The 21376-nt window shown below is 42.1% G+C and overlaps 1 protein-coding gene across 1 annotated transcript in view; it reads left to right on the top strand.

The window, feature by feature from the left end:
• piwil2 (piwi-like RNA-mediated gene silencing 2) overlaps positions 1–21376 on the top strand; it is an 81751-nt gene that overhangs the window by 34177 nt on the left and 26198 nt on the right. Inside the window, exon 8 of the mRNA XM_056279784.1 lies at positions 19940–20061. Within this exon, the coding sequence (XP_056135759.1) occupies positions 19940–20061 (122 nt within the window). The remainder of the gene's footprint in view (positions 1–19939; positions 20062–21376) is intronic.

Below are 21376 nucleotides of genomic sequence, written 5' to 3'. Positions count from 1 at the left end.
AAAAAAATTGTATCATTTGGTGTTCGGGTCTGGGAAGACCCAGCAGTGCATTGAAATGTTGTGGGTAACTCTGGGTCAAATTTGGCTCAATCAAGATTCATCTTTGACTTTAGACACCCCACCCCCACCCCCTTCTATGTGGAAACAATTATTTTCTCGCAGTATGCACTTGTACTCCCAATCCCTCTGGCACCCCTCCCCCCACGGGAACTCAACCTTTCTCACAGAATATGGACACTTGACACTGAAATTCAACTTGAACCTGAACACCCCCCTTCCTCCACGGGAACAATTATTTTCTCGCAGTACAGTGTAGGCTTTGATCATCTTGTGGGGGGCGTGGCATGAACAACATTGCACAGATTGTCTCGCATAAACATCTATAAATATCTCTGCCAAGTTTATTTGAGTTTCATTCAGCAGTATCTGTCGATTTCACAATGAGCAAAAGATTTTTCACTGCCCGTGAGGTTCTTGATCACATCTTTGAGGAGGGAGATCAGGCTGAAATTTAAGAAGTTTTGTCTGAGGATGAAGATGATGTGGAGTATGTGCCTGAACATGATGAAGACACATCTGATTCACAGCTGATGGACTCAGATGTGAATGACAGTGATGTTGATGATGTTGAACTGTAGTCACAGATGGCATGGTGTCTCAAGGATAGATTACATTGTCTTAATATTGTTCTGAAAGACTGGACACATTCTGAATACAGTTGTTCATGTACGTACATCTTAACAAGTTAAGCTACTTTTGACAAACTTTACCTGGCATACTTCCCTCACATACCTGTGGAAACAAAAAGTCATATATTGTACTTACCTACCTTACTTACCTTTTATAGCCTACCTGTGAAAATGGGGTCAGCCCTATGTTCCCACAGCCCTATGTTCCCACATTTCCAAGATTTTTCTTATTTCTAAGATTTTTCTCAACATGAAACCCTGTTCCCACATTTGTAGAACATTTTCAAAATTAGGTCTTGTGTTCCTACATTTCCCTTCAATTTAAGCCCTATCCTCCCACAAGATTTTTTGGTAAGCCCTTTATAGTAAATGAATGAGTAATTTTTTTCCACAATATTTGGTGAAGAGCTATAGCAGACAGGACCGACCCCCTGGTCCACAGTGTTTGCTCAAATGGCTGTTTTTCATGGAGGTGAGTTTAATTTCGGTATGAGGGTTCATCACTCCACAGCAACCCCATGTTGGAGTAGCGGTGTTGAGCTCGAGAGAGTTTGGAAGCTAGCTCTCTCCTTCAAATCGCCAGCCGTGGGATTGAGTGGCGAACCCTCAACTACCAGGGGTAGAAATGTGGGAACATAGGGCCTAATTTTGAAAAAAATCTTAGAAATGTGGGAACATAGGGCTGTGGGAACAAAGGGCTGTGGGAACATAGGCACGCTCCCGTGAAAACAACATGGTTATACACTTACCTACCTTACTTACCTTTTATAGCCTACCTGTGGAAACAACATGGTTGTAAACGAACTACCTTGCTTACCCAAAGGAATTGAATCAAGTGCAACTGGACTTGGTTATATATCCGTGAAGATGTTTCGCCTCATCCAAGAGGCTTCATCAGTTCATGCCTTTCTGACTGTCTAGTCAGAAAGTTGCACTTGATTCAATTCCTTTGGATAACTATGACCTGGATGAATGAGAACATTCACAGACAATACCTTACTTACCTTTTATAGCCTACCTGTAGAAACATGGTTATACACTTACCTACCTTTCTTGCCTTTTATAGCCTATCTGTTGAACAACATGGTTATACACTTGCCTACCTTACTTACCTGCTATAGGTGTGGCCAAAAATGTTCATACATTTACACTTACTTGGCAAGGCATACTTAAAGAGCTATGGAAACACGATTTTACATTTACCTAACAAACCTATGAAGACAACTTGAGAAATTTTGGCCCGAGTCATCCCTCCTATTTTAGGCCTGAAATCACATCTACCAATGAAATAGTATGGGTATAGTATACATTTCCTAAATCCTTGGAGTCCTGTGAGTATTCCAGTTTTTATCTTTTGTGTCTCTGATGTTCCCTGATGCCACAGGGCTTAAATAAAGTGTATAGTTTAGGCGAAAATTGCAGAAAAATTTGTGTTTTTGATGGTTTGAAGAGCTCGAGTGACCTATGTTTGTCAGAGAGCTTCACCAGTGGGCTTGAATGAAAGCGTAGAAAGCACCCTTTAAAATGATACCAAACACAATATTATAAAACATTGAAAAGTGTCTTGACCATGAGCCTAAACCAGGATATGCACCAGTGGCAAAAATGCAGTTTACTTTAGGGGGTGGTTTACTTCATGAGGTGATAACCACTAAAAAGCTACCAGTCAGAGGTCTATCATATCAAAACATACTAGCGATGTATAGGTATAAAAAAATCACAACTAGAATTTGCCCACCCAGATGGTACCAATATCCGGTCTGGCCCATGGACTATATTAAACTTTGAAAATCCAAAACGATCAAAATGACCGCCTTGGTCGTTGTAGTGGATTTAAAGTTCCGGTTGTTTTTTTGGGACTGTTTCAATGGTTTATTTTGGTTATATTGTTTTACATTTCACATTTTATAGGCCTTGTTAATTTTTTTGTTAGATTAGCAATATGTGTTTTCCGTTTTGTTTTTCAGGTAATATTTTCACTTTTTCAATTTTGCTATTCAAGTTCAACCATGTGTCTGAAGGTTAAATTGTTTAAAAATGGTATTATAATTGTTAAAATGTTAATTTTGGTGTCAGTCGTTTCCTAACAGACCTACTAACATATGCAATGCATTAATATCTCAATTGGGTATTTATCTTGAACTCAGAATATAGAGTTTAAAAACTGGTGGTCATATTTACCACCCATGGTCATTTTAGGTAGATGTTATAACTTTTTTTAAACTTTTGTTTTTGCAATTGATCTAAAATTCATTTTAATGCAAATATATGCAATTTTAGGCGCATTCATGGAGCGGCAGGTCTGTCTCTTTTTCTTTCACAAAGTTATCAAACTTTGAAAATCCAGAACCGTCAAAATGAATACCTTGGTCATTCTAGTGTTAAAATGAGCCACTCCTGAGGAAGACAATGGGAAAAAAAACTATTGCCCATATTCCACATCAAGGGCTCCAGAAGCATCTCTATTTAAGGGTAAAGGTCAATTTAACCCAGTGCTTGCAGTGTTATGATGCCAAATTTAGATTAGGGGTTGGCTGCTATGGGTTTGTTTCAGGGCTGATACCGATTATTGTTAAGTTATGGAGGCCGATATTCAGTTGCCGTAAATATAAAAAATGTTGTGCCAAAATTTACAGCAACACAAACCCAACACAATGCTGCCTTTAAATGAATGTATGTTTGATTAAATTTTGTGTAAAACAGAAAATATTTGGAAAACAAAAAGTGCATGATGTTCAAGGCACTAGATAACAATGAGTGGAATTCTTTTTTAATAAAAAAAAAAACTTCCAAAACATGAAAATGGAATGAAGTAAACTGCATGAACAGCAGGAAGTAAACTTTGATCAAACTGAATAATTATAATATTAAAATAACTCCACATAAATTGGTTAAAGTGCCCCCAGCAGGCTTTGACTGAACTGAATGGAAAATTTTACATTGTCATTATAATCCCATTCTCTTATCTTTAAAGTGATAGTTTGGTTTTTTTGATGTGGGGTTGTATGAGGTGCGTATCGATAGTCAGTGTATATTACCTGCAGTAGATGAGAGTCTGCATTCCCAGTTTGGAGATTCAGCTGGAGTAGCTGGCACAGAAGTAGAGGAATGGGACATGGACAAAACGCATTTTAGCCACCTAAGAAAAGGCTCACCTAAAAAAATAACATCCGTATAAGTGTACGCTATGTTTTGAATATTTTCACCGCTTTATTTTGCCATCAGACGGCCCTTTCATGTGGAACTACATTCCCTCAACCGCAGAATGTCCATAGTCCTTCGCATAAGTGTACCTTTGCAGCGCACGTTATTACGCCGCAGATCAGCAAAATCAGATGGATGTTCTGCGGTTGAGAGAATATAGTTCCACGTGAAGGGGCCGTCTGACACGTTCATGTACAACACTGACAATAACACTCTGTATGTAACTAAAATATCACAAATTAGCTTTTTTTTCTTTTAGCCTAGTTACATTTGAAGATTAAGCACAGCGTGGAAACCGTGTTCTCTGTCGGGTTAATGTCGGACCGACGTTATGCTCTTTGGTGTGTATGTGTGTGGGAGGGGGAGAAAAACGGAGAAACTAATGTTATGGAGATTAAAATGAACTAGTCAAGATCATTGTTTTGAATTTTACACTAAGTACATGTTCCTTTCTCTTTTTTCTTTTTTTTATGAGCTGTTCTGAACTTTAAGAGCCTCCTCCTACCCATCCATCCCCAGCCTGCAATCATTGCCACCAGTGCATAAGTAAAAATGTGTCCCTATTTCGGCGTTGCCACCCGACCTCGTCGTCTGGGATTAACGATGTTGTTTATGACATCAAAATATGTTGTACTTGATACCACATTTAATGACCACCGCTCTTTAGCAATGCGTTACCACCTGACGTCGTTGTCTGGGATTAACGATGTTGTATATGACATCAAAATATATTGTACATGATACCACGTTGAATCAGAAATACTTACTATCACTTCCTCCAGGAAATATACGACACCGTGGTTCCTCTGTTACTGATGGATTTATTCCATCTTAATTGTACTTCATTCAACGTCACCATCATCAAATCCACCATCGAACTGTTCGAATACATGACAATGTACAGAAGAAGCACGCCTTCATATCGCACACAAACTGTAGAAACCCAACTATAAATATGCGCGACAAAACATAAAACATGTAAATAAACATGCCTCGCTGGCTGCACACAACCAAGAAGGAATGATTCTGCTTGAACAAACATAAAATCTTCAAAGGTTAATGCAATATCACTTTTGAACTCAAACTTTTAAGCGGAGTATAAAAACTCCTCCCATTTCACGTTTCTTCTTGGAGGAAATTGCAACTAAATGTGTCCCTGTACAACGTAGAACGTAAACGTACTTCCTGTGTAGTTTTAATACAAAACGGATCAATATTCATGAAAATAAACTACATAGACCATATATGAAAACAAAACGGATCAAACGATGACACAAATAACATTTGTGGCCGTCAAACTTCATTCATCCCCGAGGAGAAATTGTGTGGCAATGACCGCTGCGCTTTTAGCAACGTGTTGCTACCCGATGTTGTCATCTGGGCTTAATGATATTGTCAAAATACGTCAAAATATGTTTTACATGTCATGTATTGGTTAGTTGTTTGACACCTGTCAGTACCCGTAGTGATGACGTCATGAGAAGACGCATGGTATGCCCGGACTTCTTCTGATAAAGAGGGCAAAGAGTTGAATACGTCTGTGTCATGAGTATGATTTAATTCGCTATGTCTGTCCATCTAATTGAATGTATTAAGACAGACACAACACTGACGACGAGGATAACGACTGTGCTCGTTTAGTTGATTGATATTCACGTTTAGGTAGTTAAGATGGAGGAAACCGGCATTCAGAATTTTGCCTGCTTTGCTGAGCCAGCCACGTTGGGGCCACGATGGATGAGATGGCTAACGTCTTTCGAGCTATATGCCGATGGCAAGGGACTCTTTATTGATGACGATTCTACAGATGCTACGAGACAGCAGAGAAGAGCTCTACTGTTAGGCTTAGCCGGATCAAATGTACAAGACATACTCTCAACTTTACCAAACCCAGGTCACCCAGTGGACTATGTGGCGGCAGTTCGCGCTTTAAATCTCTACTTCATACCCCAAATCAACGCAGCATATGCCAGACAGGCGTTTCACAAGCTGTCCCAAAAGCCAGGTGAGACTGTACAACAATTTTCCACTCGTTTGCGGCAGGCAGCCAGAGACGCTATCCTGTGTAGATGAACATCAACATATGTGCGGAGAAAACTGCTAGAAGAAGGGCTAGGCCTAACGCTCACCCGCACGTTACAAATAGCCTCACAGTGTGAAAATGTCGAGGAGCAAATGTCAGCCATGTCATGCATGGAGAAGGCGAAGACGGACTGTTGTCGCATTACACAAAATGGAGGGAAATGGGTGAAAAGCGGGGCAAGGAAACCAAAGGGAAAAGGTGATGATGACGAAAGGAAACGTTACAGATGTGGATACACAGACCACACGGGCAAGGATCCGAAATGCCCAGCGCGAGGACAAACGTGTCGTGTCATAAGTGCGGTGGGAAGGATCATTTCTCAAAAGTGTGCTGCGCAAAGGGTAGGCCTATAAAGAAACACAGTATGAACAATATAGAGGGGGGGGGGAAATGACTGCTTTTGTGATTAATGGGAATGAAATGACTGGGAGACTTTTAGTGTAGGGGGAGTAAATTTGAAAATGCTAACTGACTGGTGCAACCAGTAATGTTATTAATGAAAACACATGGGAATGGTTAAAGTTCGACCGCATTGTCATTCATATATCCCTAAGACAGTGAGAAATTTATTTTCTTATGCGTCTAGCCAACCTCTGTCAGTTAAAGGTGCCTTTATATGTAAGATTACAATGAACAGAAACAGTTCACTGTGGTTAAAGGCAATGAGGAGCCAATACTAGGAAGCGAGACAGCCATGAAACTTGGGAGTTTTAAAAATAGGCATCGATGTCTTAGCTGTAGTAGACCTAAGACAGTCACTCGAACAGCAATATCCAAAGGTATTCCAGGGAGTAGGATGACTGAACACAAAACAGATCAACCTGTACATCGACCCGAAGGTAAAAACCTGTAGCCCAGCCGCGGAGGCGTGTACCGTTCAACCTGAGGGGGGCAGTAGAGGCCAAAATAAAACAATTATTGGACATGGACACTATTGAACCCGTAACTGGCCCCACCCCATGGGTAAACCCTGTGGTTATTGTACCAAAATCAGACCATGCTGTAAGGTTATGTCTAGACGTGAGATGTGCAAACCAGGCCATAGTGAGAGCGATATCTAATCCACACTGTGGATAAGATACTTCAAGTGATGAATGGCTCGACAGTGTTTAGTAAGCTAGACCTGAAATTGGGCTATCGCCAGCTTGAACTGACCCCTGAGTCAAGGGAAGTCACTACCTTTGCAGTGCATAATGGTGTGTACAGATACAAAAGACTAATTTGGGGTATTGTCAGCTAGTGAATAGTACCAGCACGTAATAGCTAATGCCTTGGCTGGAATTGAAGGTGTTGAAAACATCTCGGACAACATCATCGTGCACGCAGCGACCGAGAAACACAAGACAGATGCCTTCAAGCTGTTATGACCAGACGGATGGAAAGGGGACTGACGCTGAACCTGGAAAAGTGTCAATTCAACATGGACAGGTTAATTCATGGGAATTGTCTGAAAAGGGCATTGGACCAACAGCAGAGAGTGTGCGAGCGGTGGCAGATGCTTGAGAACCAGAGAATGCTGCAGAGGTGATTTTCTTAGGACTTGTGGGGTATAGTAGCAGATTCATCCCACAATTTGCAACATTATCAGAGCCACTGCGTCGCTTAACAAGAAAGGACACACCATTCATATTTGGATTGCAAAAGAGAAGGTCATTCAAGGTGCTTAAGGAGGAGCTAGCTAGAGCTGGCACCTTAGCATATTTTGACAAGCACGTACCAATTAAAGTGATGGCGGACGCCAGTCTGGTAGGTTTAGGTGCAGTACTGGTTCAGAACCGACAGAGACAGGAAGTGCCAATATGCTATGAGAGTCGTAGTTTAACTGATTGTGAGAGGAAATACTCTCAGAGAGAGAGGCCCTAGCTCTTGTATGGGCTTGCGAGTGACCACACCGCTATGTGTATGGCCGAAGGTTTGATTTGTTAACTGACCATAAGCCATTAGAAATTATATACGGGCCCTAATCCAAGCCCTGTGCCCGCATAGAGAGGTGGGTACTTAGGCTACAGTCATGCAATTTTAAGGTGGTACACATACCGGGCAAACAAAACATTGTGGACCCATTGTCAAAACTGCTGGGAGAGACAGCAAAGCAAGAGAGACACGCCCATGGCTCAGGTGATTATGTGAGATTTGTAGCCATAAACGCTACCCCCAAAGCACTCACTACTAGAGAGGTAGAAGAGGCCTCTGCAACCAATCCAGAACTAATTGAAGTACAGAAGGCAATCACAACTGGACATTTTGGAAACTAAAACCTATGCAGCAATTTTGAATGAGCTGTGCGTAGTGGGGTACCTAGTTCTTCATGGAACACGTATCATGCTACCAACAACTTTGCATCCAAGAGCCCTGGCGTTAGCACATGAGGGACATCTGGGGATCGTTGGGACTAGGCAACATCTCAGGACCAAAGTGTGGCCTGGCATGGATAGGGCAGCTGAAAAGTACTGTAAAATTTGCCACAGCTGTCAGATAGGGGCCAGACCCAACCCACCTGAACCATTACAACTGACACCATTACCGGACGGCCCTTGGCAGGACTTGGCCATAGACTTATTGGGCCCCTGCCATCCAATCACTACATTCTTGTAGTAGTTGATTATTACAGTCGCTACTATGAGTATGATGTCATGACTTCCACGACAACAGAGAAAGTTACTGATCGCTTGGTGTCTATCTTTAGCCACCATGGTTTGCCTATCTCCTGTAAAAGTGACAACGGCCCCCAGTTCAAGTCAGAGTTATTCAGAGACTTCTGTTTGAACAACGGGATTAAACACCTGAAAACAACGGCAAAACGGGCTCAGGCTAACAGAAGTCGAGCGACAAAATGCATCCTCGATGAAGAGGATCAGGACTGCTCCGTCAGAAGGACTCAATTGGAAATGTGAGCTTAGAACATATGTGACAGTGTATAGGAGCATTGACCACACCACAACAGGGAAGAGCCCAGCCGAGTTGCTCTTTAAACGCAAAATGAGAGGAAAGCTGCCAGAAATCACGGAGTGCCACGCAGATATGGAAGTGCGTGACCGGGACGCGGAACAGAAGGAAAGTCCAAACTGTACGCAGATGAACAGTGAAGAGCACAGTAGTTTTGCTGTTGCCCTCATAGATTACTTTAGCTAGTGGCCTGAGGTTGCATTCACGTCCCAAGTTACTTGTACATCCGTGATCCACTTCCTGTCTACAGTGTTCAGCAGGGAAGGAAACCCAAAAGAGTTAATCTCAGACGATGGTAGTCAACTGATTTCACAGGAAATGGAATCCTTTCTCAAGGACAGGTGAATTGCACACAAACACTCCTCACTCTACTACCCCCAGGCCAATGGGGAAATTGAGAGACTTAATCGATGTCTGAAGGATAGTCTACTGACTGTGAAAATAGAAGTAAAGGAGTGGACAGCATCAACCAGAGACTTTCTACACAGCAACCAGGCACGCCACAACTCAATGCTACCCTGCAGAACTGCTGCACAGATGTCAGATGCACACCAAACTCCATGTGACAGGCCTCCACAAACCACAGCCTGTCACATCCCTACAAGCACAAAACACAGCACAAACGGTGAAAGAGAAGCAGAGGAAGATGGAGGAGTATGCAGACGAGAAGAGAGGGGCAAAAGCAGTGCACTTTCCTCCTGGGTCTTGGGTCAGAGTCAGGAGACCAGGTATACTATGCAAGAGACAGTCAAAGTACTCTCGCCCTCTTCAGGTGCATGAGCAAAGAGACCAATACACTTACAGACTGTCTTGATGGGCGCACCTAGAATGCATCCTATCTCGCGCCAGCCCTACCCCTTCAGGGTCACGTGGACCCTGGGCAGGCCCTTCCTCCCGAGGGGGCTGACACTAGCCGAGTCCAGCCTGACCCACTACATGCTCAGCCCCCTCTGCCAGAGGTCAGGGTAAGGAGGCCACCTGCTTGGGCACAGGACTATGTTATGTGAGGACGGTACACTAAAACAAGAGTAGCCTATTGTTAGTATGACACTGTTATTTTGAGACTGTTGTTTCTTATAGACCTAGTATTGTCGGTATGAAACTGTTATTTCAAAACTGTTATTTTTTTATATGGTCAAGGCATGCTGTTGTTATTGTAAGACTGTTCATAGCTTATACAGTTCAGCATAAGCACCGCAGTGATTGTATAGTTGGTGATGTAAATGTTATCTTTTGCAAGGGGATATGTGATGTCTTGAGTTGATGCAGTTGGAGGACAGTAGGGGGAGCTTGAGGAAAAGATGGGATGTAAGTGAATGTAAGGGGAGAAGGAGTGTGACGTGGGTTCAAGTAAAGAAGCGTATGTTAACAGACTTGTGTCTCGGAGTGGCCCCTTAGCATCACCACATATTGTTCTTGAGTGTGTGATATTGGAAGTTGTACACGCTTTTATCTTTTCTCGACTTGATTACTGTAATGTAGTTTATTCTGGTATCAGCAAGGGCTCACTCCACCATCTGCAGTTGGTACAAAAGGCCGCTGCTCAGCTCATTACAGGGAAAAGGAGGCATGACCATATCATTCCTGTGCTTGCTTCCGGAGCTACACTGGTTCCCTTTTATATTTCGAATTGATTTTAAAATTTTACTGCTCACTTTTAAGGCTTTAAATGGTATTGCTCCTTTATACATTTGTGATTTATTGACTTGGTATGTCCCCCCTTGACCATTAAGGTCTGTAGATGGAGCCCTGCTAGTTATTCCCAGGTCTCGGTTGGTTACAAAGGGTGATCGGACTTTTGCTGTTAGAGCCCCTCACTATGGAACTCTCTTCCTGCTGAACTAAGACGGAACTAAGTCTTTAGCTTCTTTTAAATCTCTTCTTAAAACTTTTATTTTTGTGAAAGCTTTTACAAATGTTTGATATTTGTTTTTATATTTACTGTTTTTATTCTAACTCTTATTTGATCTTATTCTTATTCCAGCTTTGTCTGGCTTTATGTTTGTTTGTTTTTTGTGATGGTTTGTAACATTGTTTTAGAACGATGCTATATAAATAAAATTATTATTGTTATTACTCAAAAGTGGACATAGGCGATACAGTTCTAGTACATCAGGAAAAAGTGGACAAATTCACTACCCCTTTCAATGCGACACCCCACAAAGTCATAAATAAGACAGGGAATCAAGTAGTTGTAGAATCTCCAGAGGGAGCACGCTACTCTAGAAACACTACATTTGTTAGAAGATACCAAACCAGTGGAACAACAGAGTCACTCTGTGAGCAGGAGAAGACAAAGGGAAGAGAGGACAGTACAGTGGACTTTGATACACACGCCACTGTGACACAGACCATACCCACTGACACTAACATGCCAGACATGACCAAGACAACCAGACTTGAAAGGGTTAAAAGACCACCCGATAGAATGTCTGATTACATCACAACCTAATATGTGCATAAACTGTATGGGTGATGTTGATGGGTAGACAATAGATAGTTAATGTTAAAACATGTTTTAGCACTAGTTGGTTGGAAAGACACATGTTTGTAAGATGTCTGAGCAGGAAAATTTTTTTTTGCAATGCCACTGTTAACTGTTTTGTAAATTGTAAGTTTGTTTCCGAGGGAAAGGGGGATGCCATGTATTGGTTAGTTGTTTGACACCTGTCTGTACCCGTAGTGATGATGTCATGAGAAGACGCATGGTATACCGAGACTTCTGATAAAGAGAGCAAAGAGTTTAATACGTCTGTGTCATGAGTATGATTTAATTCGCTATGTCTATCCGTCTAATTGAATGTATTAAGACAGACAGACACAACAGTACATGATACCACGTTTAATGACCACCACTCTTAGCAACGCGTTACCACCAGACGACGTCGTCTGGGATTAATGATGTTGTATTTGACATCAAAATATGTCGTACTTGATGCCACATTTAATTACCGCCACTCTTGTAGTGTGTTCATGCACAACACTGACAATAACACTCTATGTAACTAAAATATCACACATTAGCTTTTTTGTTTTAGCCTAGTTACATTTGAAGGTTAAGCACAGCAGTGGAAATTGTGTTCTGTTTGAATTGACAACCTGTTGTCGAGTTCCATGTCGGACCGACGTTATGCTTGGTTGTGTGTGTGTGTGTGTGTGTGTGTGTGTGTGTGTGTGTGTGTGTGTGTGAGAGAGAGAGAGGGGGAGAGAGAAACAGAAACGGAGTGAGTTTTGTAACTAACGGTACGGCATACTTTTCTTACCAACGAAGTGGGGTTTATGGCATCTGGCGTGACCCTCTTACCTTAGAAAAGTGGTCAGACTCCTCGATGCTTCTCTTCTGTGTTTGTGTTGTTGGAGTGAGTGTCGTGCTGTGCTTCGGGAGAGTGAAGGCCTTTGCACACCAAGGCCATATTTTTCGTACGAAATTGTCGCACATTTAGATATAAATACGATGTCATGTTGTGTCAATCATGTTTACACACCAACTCCAAAAGTTTCGTCCGTCATTAAAGTTTTCGGAACATGTTCGATTTTCTGCTTCTTTTTTTTTTGCATCCATTAAAAGCCTTTAGGGAGTTGTTTGACCATTCAAAGCCACCGTACGTGTAAACATTGTCATCCAAAATGGCATCTGAGAAACTTGTTCACTTCGTCTCCCTGCACAAAGCACTTTAATGACAAAAAGCAAAGAATATAGAGATGCGGAATTTAAAGTCAGATTGTGGCAGGTGATTGCAGAACAGCTTGGAATTGGGGACGGTAGGTACTGATCACAAAACAAAGGATATATGAAAGATGAGACGGTAGTGATTGTTCTATAGGCAGCTAAACTAATTTGTCTTGTTTTGTATTATGTTAGTTGAAGAAGTGAAGAACTTTTTAATGTATGGTTCCAGTATTGCTGGCAGTGTATCAAACTTGACCACTGACATCCTGAAATACATCTGGAAACTATCGGGATAATTCCGCAGCTCCTTTATCAGCAGGTGAAACTCCCTGCTCTTGACGTCTTCTCAGGATTGGATGGACCCAATATGTTCTTCCTTTTATTTCAAGAAGTGAGAGGACCACAAAATCATCCTCACTGCTTGACGACTCCATTTTGTCTCATATTGCGAGTTTTCGCAACGAATAGAATAGAACGAACATGCATCGGGCTCGTTGTGCAAGGTTTCTGTGTGTAACAATTTTTATCGGATGACGGATTACAAAAATGCATATGAAAAATACGGACTTGGTGTGCAAAGGCCTTGAAGGCTTCGTCGAAAGCACGCAAGATGCGCAGCAGACTTTTTCTAATCGGCTGGTCGATAAAAATATGCCGATAGTGATATGAAAATGACGGATTGTAGACCGAATCGGTTGATCCCTACCTTTTGGTTCTGGATTCCTGTGATCACTTGTGTTTCAACACATGTATAACATGATATAGGTTTTGTCATCGACGTGTGTGCAAGGAAATTTGGTCTTGGTTCTTTGCTTTTCCCTTTACGTGCGATTCCGCTAGGACAAGGGTCCTCAACCTTTTTTTCTTTTTAATGCACACGTCTACTACAGTACCACTGCTACTATAGCCGAAAGTAGTAATAGTAATAGTAGTATTAGCAGTTTTTAATACCCGAGTCTAGCATTTATATTGTATTTTCAATATTTTTGTGGTCCAGTAAGTCTGCCATCTGACAGGGAGGGGTGTGTTGTCATGACAAAAGCATCGTTTGACACAAACTTTCTATATCATACATGCATTCATTCAAAATTAACAGGTTTTAGATGCTATCAAAACACAGAAGTTTATCCAGTTGGCCTAGCCAGAGGCACCCACAGGTTTCTTTCTGTGGTATGCAGAAAACCAACAAATATAAGCATTGTGTTTGACACTTGAAATACGCTATGATGCATCAATCACCATTGTATATTTCATATTCTATTCACGCTGAACCTGACCTGCTGTGACATAATGTTTGAGTTTTTTGCTGGAAAAGGGGGACTGAAAACAACACATGAAGGTCCTGTGTCCTAGCATGAAATTAAAATCAAACAACCATGTAATAATAACTTTATTTATATAGCACTTTTCTAAAACAATGCTACAAAGTGCTTTACAAAGATAAAACCAGACAAGGCAAATATAAGAGTAAGACCAAATAAGTAAAAATCCATCCATTCATTATCCAAACCGCTTATCCTGCTCTCAGGGTCGCGGGGATGCTGGAGCCTATCTCAGCAGTCATTGGGTGGCAGGCGGGGAGAGACCCTGGACAGGCCACTAGGCCATCACAGGGCAGTATAAATAAAAACAAATGTCAAAGATTTGTAAAAGCTTTTATTAAAAAAGTTTTAAGATGAGATTTAGAAGAAGCTCTCGAGATTTGACTTGTCTAAGTTCAACAGTAAGAGAGTTCCATAGTGTGGGGGCTGTAACAGCAAAAGCCCGATCACCCTTTGTAACAAACTGAGAACTGGGAATAATCAGCGGGGCTCCATCTGCGGATCTTAATGGTTGAGGGGGAATATACCAGGTCAATGAATCAGAAATGTATGTAGGAGCAAAACCATGTAAAGCCTTAAAAGTAAGCAATACATTTTGAAAATCAATTCTAACACGGAGCCGGTTTCTCAGTTAATGGTGCCAAACAGGCATTTCGAAAGTTTGTAATAGAAAATCACTTTCTGCCCTCCATCTGTAGTTCGTGACATCATATGCAAACAACCTATTTGGAGAATGGTCTGTAGTTACTTAGGGACAGTAGGTCTAAATTAGGTTTCTTCAGCAATGTGTGAACAATGACATGCTTACAACTGTCTGGAAAAGAACCAGAGAATTATTAAGAATTTGCAGAATAACGGGGCGTAATAGTTGAAAATATCTCCTTGAGCAGCTTAGTGGGAATGATGTCTAAGATGGAGGAGGAGGAGGAGTTCATATTGGAAACTGTTCTCGACACTGAAATTATAATTGGTTGAAACTGGGTGAAAGAGGCAGAATTAACATGGAGAATGGAATGAATGCAAGAGTCTGGTTGGATTTGGGACCCAATATTCTCCACCTTATTTACAAACAGAGAAATTTTTTTGGACGACTCAACATCAGGTTCAAAAATAGAAGTGGAGGGACCATTAATGACTGAATCAATTACCCTAAAGAGAACTTTAGGACTGTGGTTATTTCTTGATATTAATTCAGAGAACTTTGTAATCTCGCATCCTTAACTGCCTTCTGGTAAATTTAACATTTGGTTTTTAAGGGTGTTATATGCTACTTTGGACTTGTTGATCTTCAATTGTCATTGTGATTTTCTACGGAGTCTTCTAACGGTACGGGTGTGCTCATTCAGCCAGGGTAGGTCGTTTAATTTTTGTTTCCTAGTTTTAAATGGTGCAATTTGGTCGAGGATGGATGGGCACGTCATCATTGAATGAATTTAACAGTGCATCTAGATTGAGGGGGGATAAAGAGGGATTAAACAAAGTGTAAGATGTGGCCTTTGAAATGTAGCACAGGAATAAATGTCACGAATATAAGATTATGCAACTCGGGGGTGGAAAGAAGTTAAAATTTCATTTCACAATTATTGTAGCTAAAGTAAATGCGATTCATTATATTGTCCCAATAATCATCAAAATATGCTTAAAACTCGTAAATTGGCACTAAAACATACTGGAATCACTTTACATTTTGTTGAGAAACAAATTTTTATCGTATCGCAGATGTGACATCTTTTTTTAGTGAACATCCTTTTTGGTGAAAAACAAGCTAGGACAAATTCAGGCCATGACCGCATGTATACGATATTTTTCTAAATAGATAATTTCCTCCTCTGTTTTAAAAAAAATCTTTTAGTTGCCTAAAACGCCGTTTGCATTTGGATGAGTGGCCAAAACGTAGAGGAAAATGTTCATTTTGAAAGATATCTGTTAGTGTGGACAAGGCATCAGAACCTCAGAATTGCATTGCTGCTCTTCTCAGATGATGTGGTTTTGTTGGCTTCATCAGAACGCGATGTCCAGCGCGCACTGGGGTAGTTTGCATCTGAGTGTAAAATGGCCAGGATGAGAGTCGGCACCTCCAAGTCTGAGGTGATGGGTCTCTACCAGAAAATGGTGGATTGCTCCCTCTGGGTTGGGGATGAGTTGTTGTCTCAAGTGAAGGAGTTCAAGTATCTTAGGGTCTTGTTCACGAGTGAGGGTAGGATGGAGCGGGAGATTGACAGGCGGATTGGTGCACCATCAGCAGTAATACAGTCATTGTAGCAGACCGTTGTGATGAAGAGGGAGCTGAGCCGTAAGGCAAAGCTCTCAGTTTACCAGTCAGTCTTGGTTCCAACCCTCACCTATGGTCATGAGCTTTGGGTAGGGACTGAAAGGGTGAGATCACAGGTACAAGTGGCTGAAATTAGTTTCCTCCATAGGGTATCTGGGCTCAGCCTTAAAGATAGGGTGAGGAGCTCGGACATCCGGAGGGAGCTCGGAGTAGAGCCGCTGTTCCTTCGTGTCAAAAGGAGCCAGTTGAGGTGGTACAGCCATCTGATTCCGATGCCTCCTGGGTGCCTTCCTTTGGAGGTTTTCCGGGCACATCCAACCTGGAGGAGACCCCGGGGTAGACCCAAACTCGCTTGAGGGTCTACATGGCCAATCTGGCCTGGGAACGCCTTTGGATCCCCCCGGAGGAGCTGTAGGGCGTTGCTGGGGAGAGGGACGTCTGGAGTGCGCTACTTAGCTTAGCCAGAGAAGCGGCCGGTGATGAATGACAACTTGATATCCTACAGCCAACAAAACCTCCGGCGGAATTATTCGAATCCCATGACGAATGGACGGAGGTGATATCCCAGAGGACGCCATTCCTCCAAAAACAATCAATAAAATGTCAGGAAAGTCACCAATCATCCAACAAACAGAAGAAACTCTTACCTGATCATGGAGAAAAGACACATGGAAAAAAAAGAAGGAAAAAATCTCCAAAGGTAGAAATGGAGTACAGTCTAACTTTACGTGCCATAAACTGTTTACGCTCACGCATGTGTGACTCACACCTACCGAGATCGGATAGTGACAATTTCCAGCATGCAGTGCAGAGAGAGCGTGGGCTAGACAGCTTTTTCAAGTCACTCGTGAAAATATTCACGATTATCCCTATTTATGATAAATTGTAAATAACAGGTCTACATTGTAGATCTGTTACTGACAAGATGGCAGCGCGCAGGACGCAGCATCTACTGCAGCTCTCTTCAGTGCTATGTTTTCTTTGTTATTTAGTTAGTTTTAAGTTTATTTACAAGTGTAGATCAGCATTTCTCAAACTGTATGCCGCGGCACCCTGGTATGCCGTCTGACAGCGTCAGGGGTGCCGTGAAAAAATTTGCAAATCTAACATTTTTCATATCAATTATCAAAAATTAAAATACTAATTTATTTTACAAAATGTTACTGAATAAATGAATGGATGAATAAATAAATGGATAAATAAATTCATTTCAGGTAAATAAATAGCCTACATACTCATGAGAAACTGTCTCGCGTGCCCATTTCCCCTCCCACGTTACATACGGGTCAGTGCAGTGCGCGGTCACGTAAGGTCAGGGCATCGTTGTTATCATTTTACAGGTCCTGACATTTTGATGCCGCTAAAACCCAAAACCAAGCCATGGATCGTTTCCTAAAAAGAAAAGTCCCACCAGAAGCTCCAACAGATGGGGATACTTCAACAGACACTGACAGTGAACCGGAGCCTTCTTCTAGCAACAACCGGCTTTTATCCTCCAGTTCGGAGTCGTCTGCAGCCGTCGTACCGCCGGGAGATGCTAATGTTAGTAAGGGCAAGGCTACTAGCAAGGACAAGGCTAAAAAGACAAAGACAAAGATTTTGCGATACCACGACAGCTACATTGCACTTGGCTTCATTAGTACCGATGATGCATGCCCTCTCCCGCTCTGCCTCGTATGTGGAAAGACACTGGCAAACCAAACTATGGTTCCCAACAAACTCAAACGACATCTGAAGCAAAAACACCCACACCTTAAAAACAAGGGGAAGGAGTACTTTGTTCGCCTTAAAACCCAGCAATCGCGGCAAGAGAAAGTCGTGTAAAGCTGCCAAAGTATCCGAGAAGGCTCTGGAGGCCAGCTACCTCGTAGCAGAAATAGTAGCGAAAGCCAAGAAGCCCCACACAATCGCAGAGTCCGTCATAATACCTGCTTGCACGGCAGTCGTTACCAAAATGCTTGGCCCACAAGCTGCCAAAGAAGTAGCCATGGTCCCGCTGTCAGACTGCACAATAGCGAGGCGAATCAATAGCATGTCTGCCGATATTGAAGATGTCGTTTTGGATAAAATCAAGGCCAGTGGACATTTCTCCTTACAACTCGACGGGTCAACTGATGTGAGCGGGCACGCTCAGCTTTTAGCAAATGTTCGCTTTGTTGATGGGGGCCGTATTAGAGAGAACTTTTTATTTTGCAAACTGCTCCCCAACAACACTACAGGAGAAGAAATCTTCCATGTGACAACTGAGTATCTTGACAAGGGTGGTTTGAGCTGGAAGAACTGTATCAGTATTTGCACCGACGGCGCGGCTGCAATGACGGGCAGTGCCAAAGGTTTCATTACCAGGGCCAAAGCGCAAAACCCTGATATACGAACAACCCACTACTTCCTTCACCGAGAGGCACTTGTTGCTAAGACGCTACCAAAAGAACTTTCCGACGTACTGAACAAAGCAGTGGACATGGTTAATTACATCAAGGCGCGCCCGTTAAAGAGCCGCCTTTTTTCCATTCTTTGCGAGGAAATGGGAGCAGAGCATCAAAGCTTGTTGTTACACACGGCTGTCCGCTGGCTTTCACGGGGTAAAGTTTTGACCCGAGTGTACGAGTTAAGAGAAGAATTGAGGGCCTTCGTGATTGACGAGAAACCTGCATTTGCAGAGCTACTCGCAGACGAGCAGTGGTGCGCAAAACTCGCGTATATGGCTGACATATTTAAGCACATAAACGAGCTGAATATCAAAATGCAATGATGAGAAGACTGTGGAGCCGTTGAGCTGAGCGATCATCTCCTCTGATGTTGGCAGTATGAACCTCTCTCTCTTGACAGCTTTGTTAAGCTACTTGAGTCGACACAGATGTGCGCTTTACCCAACTTTTTGGGACTGGCACCATCGGGGCGCACCGCTCAGTCACAGCCTCAATGTTGTAGTTGGCTTCCATCCGTTCCAACTTTTCTTCACTGCACCCAGGAGGGGTATGGGGACATGGCGTGCGGTGCAGACTGCATAGGGCTGGGCATTTTCCTGCAGCACTATTTTTACAAGCTGTGTTTTAAGTAGACCAAGCTCCTGTTCACTGCTGCTGATTTCATACACTCTCATACACTCTTTACTAGTGAAGGGGTATGAATACTTTCCGGATGCACTGTACGTGTGTGTGTGTGTGTGTGTGTGTGTGTGTGTGTGTGTGTGTGTGTGTGTGTTTATCTATATACATGTCTGTTGATTTGTTGTTCATTTAAGAGATGGATCCTCCTCCCCTTGTGTTTTTTTTCTCCCTGATTTTGCTTTTGTTTTGTTTTTATTTTCTTTATTTTATTTTGTGTGTGTGTGTGTTTTGTGTCCAGTTGGCACATTTAAAATAAAACCTAATAAAACTGCTGGGATAGGCTCCAGCATCCCCATGACCCTGAAAACAGGATAAGCAGTTTGGATAATGGATGGATGGATGGAAAAAGTAAATGACCAAAAAAAATGGAGCTGGATATACTGCATAATACTATTTTACCATCTAGCATTGTTCTTAACAATAAGTAGATGGAGTTTAGGTTGGATTTCGTAACATTTCTTTATTAGAGACAAGATTATCACAACTTTAAGTTGATCTTTTATTTAGTTTTACATTTGAGACGGTGACTGTACAGGTAAAAATATTAAAACTATGGAATTGTGTTAACTAGAACGACAATGGAAAAAGGAACTAGTACATTTACAAACTACTTTTGGATCATGTTTATGTGGCTCTTGTGCAGATGGTTCTGAAAAGTGAGAGACGCACCGATGGCAAGGAAATCAAAATCAAAATCCAGATGACGAAGATTCTGCCACCCACTTCAGATCTGTGTATCCCCTTCTACAATGTGGTGCTGAGAAGGTACTATGGCAAACTTTTAATGCAAGTCTGGAAATTCTTGAGAATGGAAATAGATTTTAATCGGTTTTTAGCCCTTAAGCATTGGAAATTGCACTGAAGGTCTAAAGCTGGGCTGCCCAAAGTGGGGCCCGCAGGCCAAAGTTGGCCTGCCACAAGGTTCTGTTTGGCCCGCCAGATGTTTCTAGTAAAAAAAAAAAAAAACATAAAAATTAAAAGAAAATAGATTTTTCAAAGATTAGAACAGCAATCACTGTTTTTGACATTTTATTTTGTGAGGTAAAGAGGTAAATATGTTGGATCCCAAATTGTTAATAATTATTTTTCATAATCTGAGCACGATGAGCAGTGACACTTTGCACAGGAAGTCAGTTTGGCGCAAGTGAGACAAGAGTAACAGAAAAATGGAGAGACAGACTGTGGCACACCGATAAAAGGCATTTCAAACGAAGTTGGCAAGAAGACTTCTTTTTTTACAGAAGTGAATTCCAAGGCAGTCTGTCATTTATGCAATCAATCTGTTGTTGTACCGAAGGAGTGCAATGTCCGCCGATGCTATGATGCTAAACATGCAGCAGCTTTTTCAAAGTACTGCGGCGATGCACAAAAGCTAAAGACCAGCGAGCTGCTAGCTAAACTTTGCTCACAGTAAGGCACTCTCATCTGGCCCTTGGCAATTCAGGAGAGCGCAACACGGGCCAGCTATGAAATTGCAGCACTGATTGCTGAAAGTGAAAGATCATTTCACACTGGGGAGTTTGTCAAACAGTGCCTCTCTTCGGCTGTTGAATTGATGTGTCCCTCTCAGGCAAGCTTGTTCTCCCAAATCGGCTTGTCATGGAATACAATAACACGCCGCATTGAAGACATGTCTCAGGACATCAGCGAGCAAATTAAGGCAAAAGCTGTTGAATTTGCTGCCTTTTCAATTGCGTGTGATGAGAGCACTGATATTTCAGATTCGGCGCAGCTGGCCAGGAATGATGATGAGTGTATTACAGAAGCAATGAAGCACTCTCCCTTCAGCCTTGCTACAGATGGGAGCACACATATGGAGGGCATAAAAATGTACCCCATTGTGGTTGAGATTTTTGATGCCAGTCTTGGGAGGGTAGTTGTGAATGTTGCTCAAGATGTGTGAATTGCGAGTCTACTGGAAGAGCAGTATTTGAATTGCCTGATGGTGAACTGAAGAAGAGAGGCATATCATGGTCAAATTGTGTCAGCATTGCAGCTGACAATGCTGCAATTATGCAAGGTTTGGGGAAAGGCATAGCAGCATTTTTGAGGGCACAAAATCCACACATCTACCTAGTTG

The sequence above is a fragment of the Lampris incognitus genome, chromosome 1, assembly GCF_029633865.1.
Source record: "Lampris incognitus isolate fLamInc1 chromosome 1, fLamInc1.hap2, whole genome shotgun sequence".
In the NCBI taxonomy this organism is placed as follows: Eukaryota; Metazoa; Chordata; class Actinopteri; order Lampriformes; family Lampridae; genus Lampris; species Lampris incognitus.
Note: the sequence above shows the minus strand (reverse complement) of the source record. Positions and strands in the feature narration are given on the sequence as shown.